The sequence below is a fragment of the Saccostrea echinata genome, unplaced genomic scaffold (genome assembly GCF_033153115.1).
Source record: "Saccostrea echinata isolate AGI-Se365-2 ecotype Australia unplaced genomic scaffold, CSIRO_AGI_Sech_v1 ptg000030l, whole genome shotgun sequence".
Lineage (NCBI taxonomy): Eukaryota > Metazoa > Mollusca > Bivalvia > Ostreida > Ostreidae > Saccostrea > Saccostrea echinata.
Genome location: NW_026889779.1, coordinates 23,860,757 through 23,863,960, shown reverse-complemented (window position 1 = coordinate 23,863,960; position 3,204 = coordinate 23,860,757). Strand labels below are relative to the sequence as shown.

Sequence of the window (3,204 nt, the reverse complement as noted above, 5' to 3'; positions counted from 1 at the left end):
AAATTTTAAATGTGATTTACTCAATACGCATTTTGATTAAGTAACCATATCCGCTATTTTAATTTTCACAGGTTTGAATTGACGTCTTACGGGGAATTCACGGAAATGCTTAGAACCGGAGTGATAGCTATAAATAGAAGAGTTGCCTCAAGTTCAGTTAATAATCAAGGTTCCAGTATTTGCTACAAAAAATGAATGTCCACGTTATATATGTTAAATTGATGGCACTTTTAGCAATCATGGCAATGTACTGTAAGTCACATCCACTCTCAAGATGTCGCGGATGCCATATTTTTGACCCTCCATTTCGGCCACTGGATTACGCCGATTACGAGGAGTCAGAGCGACTTGATACAAGCTCTATCTGCCCGTGGACCACTATTATGATAGATGACGTAGAGCGTGTTCCCCGGAAACTCCCCTCCACCACGTGCACCCGATCCTCGGTAGTGTTTGAACTGAATGGAACCCCCGTGGAATATGACTGTGAATTAATAGAAGTGAATGTTCCGGTACTCAAGTACCGACGATCTTTAGACTACTGGGAACGAAGTGAGGAACCTGTATCTGTCGCATGCACAGCTGTCCGGAAACAAAGCTAACGTTACCACATCCTAGGTTGTATCTTTATTGACAATATGTGCTGAAATATATTTGCTATTAAAAATGGCCAACCCCCTTCCCTCCTCCCCCAATTATATTGAGGCGACCGTCCGCTTCTAGCGGACATCTGTCTTTTCTGGGCATTGTGCAATTTGAGCTATAGATCTGTTGTGATTTGTAGTGTTGTTAACTTGGCATTATGAATATGAAAAATAAGAAGAAATCAGAGAGTATATTGATGTTAGTGATTTAACCTTTTTTCGGTTGTTTTTCTAACAGTTTTTCCCATTCAAGCATTTTATACGTCCACTGAGAATTTTTTCTTTTTTTGTATAAAATTTTACAAAATTTAAAGCACATGTACTAGTAGTATTATTTTCATTGTATTTACATTAATTTGCATCGTCATCTGTAGCGTTGTTAAAAAGTTTTTATTTATTTATTTTGATTCATAATGCATATATATTTTATATTCCCACTTATATATTGTGTTGATGATCTGAATATTTTTTATGTATGTTTGTAAGACATTAATTTTTTGAAATGATTCTCGTATTTAAACATTACTAGTGGAAATGACCAATATTATCCTGAAAATACGAGTATGGTCACTTTGTAAAGAAAGGCATATTTGATTAAGTACCAATCTACAACATTACTGTTATACATATTAGAATTGTGATAATTTTGACTTTATTATCATTTTTTATTTTTAGCTTTATTATTAATGTTAATGATTTTGGCCTTTTTTAGCAAGAGCATATCAAGGTTTTTATTGTATAGTGTACATCATCTTGAAAACATTTATTAAATTCATGTCAAAAATGTTTTATGAACCTTTATTTTCTATATAAGTCAACTATAACGTATTTAGTAAATTTAAAAAGAGAAAAAAAATAGCAGAGAGAAAATGTTTGATCCGACCCCTTATAGAATACAAAGTTGAAAGCGCACATACAGGAACAATTTAATGCAACTTAGCTCCTCAACCTTTGTCATTATTATTACAGGCGTCGGAAGCAAATTGTAAGGGGGGAGGCTAAACGAACAAAAAAAAAACGTTTGGGGAGCTTAGCCCCAATTTTCTATGTCTATATTATGTATATCTTTGTAAAATAAAAAGTGTGTGTGTGTGGGGGGGGGGGGGTAAGCCCCCTCTAACCCCCTCCCCCCGGTTCCGACGCCTATGTTATACCTGGTTAATTCTTATGGATCACGATGTGCCTGTAAAATAACCTTTAAGGAACTAAATAAAAACTAAATGTCCCCAAGTGCATATCAATAAACACAGCGATCAAAACGCAAACACGGAATAGAAAACCAGGGTCTAATCAGATAAATTCTTCCTTTTAGACAAATATTATGGAGAAAATATCTTTTTACCCACCTCACTTACTATGCAGCTTAAATTGACCGTGATTTTAAAAGCATATACTGTACTTATATAATCACAAGCGGTTAATAAATTCACCAAAGTAGGACTATGTATAAGGTGAAGATACTAAAACAGTGATCAATCTTATAAATACAGACCTACCGTACAAATACAGAACTATCCAAGCATTTTCTAGTAGTCTAATGAATCATCATATAAAAAAGCGGAAATCACGAATCAATTAAATTAAGTAATTCATACCTTCAATGAAATCAACGAAATATCTGAAGAAGGTGCATGTTTAAACCTTATTTTTATATGAATTTTCAATAAAAAAAACAACAACAACAAAATCCCTCAATTCATAAAGATACAAATGTTGTATAAGCAGCATACATCTTCGCAGTATATTTAAAAAGCGACAGTACGGTTACAAAACGTGTGCTTTTTCATTCAAATGTACCCAATATATTATTAAGGAATAAGGTATAAAGTTGAAGTCAGCAGTTTGAGAAAAATATTTATTCTCTCCTATCTCATACAAAATTAAAGTAATTAGAATCTGCCGGAAAATCAAGGGTCGTACAAACTGGAGCAATCTTAGATCTGTTTATTTGTACCACGTGAATTCTAAAATGGCACGTGTCTACGCTGTAGAGTTTACAATTATAATGGAATATGAGGTAAAAGCATTTCTTAAAAGCAAAATATCATAACCGATAGAGTAATAATCGTAAATATTTTAGTCTGCATTCAGACGGATTTTAACAGAATTAAAAGTACGAATGTTGACATTTTGTGTATTGGGGTCCAAGAAAGGAAAAACCACCAAATCATACGTTATCGCGGCAAAACGTCAAACAAATATTTTTCTGCACAGTTCCACTAAAATTTGCACTTCAAATGGCAACAATGTTTATATGTCATAGGTGCCTTTTATGTTGAGTTTACACTAATTTTTTTTCTTTGAAAGCCATGGAGATATGAGAAATGATAACATGTATCAACAAACCTGTAGAGTAGAATCTTCACGAGCCATGCGTGAGCATCTTCGCTAGCCAAGGGTTGTCGGTCCGCTCTGCTCCCCATAAACAGAGCGGACCGAAAAACCTTGGCTAGCGAAGATGTGCGTAAGTGTCGCCGAGATCCCGTTTCTTCTTCATTTAATGATTATATTAATCCCCAAACTAAATTTTAATCAGGAAAGTTGCTTTTTCAAGCTCTGT

General features: G+C 34.3%; 1 protein-coding gene across 1 annotated transcript; it reads left to right on the top strand.

Moving 5' to 3' along the window:
• Positions 1 to 224: 224 nt before the first annotated feature.
• On the top strand, positions 225 to 657 carry LOC133196587 (uncharacterized). The gene has a single exon (XM_061332453.1). It carries the CDS (start codon positions 240 to 242, stop codon positions 600 to 602), a length of 363 nt encoding a protein of 120 aa, XP_061188437.1. The 5' UTR covers positions 225 to 239; the 3' UTR covers positions 603 to 657.
• Positions 658 to 3,204: the final 2,547 nt, after the last annotated feature.

Excerpts from the sequence above, each read along its gene's own strand:
- LOC133196587 (XM_061332453.1), top strand. The coding sequence starts at position 240 with ATGGCAATGTACTGTAAGTCACATCCACTCTCAAGATGTCGCGGATGC.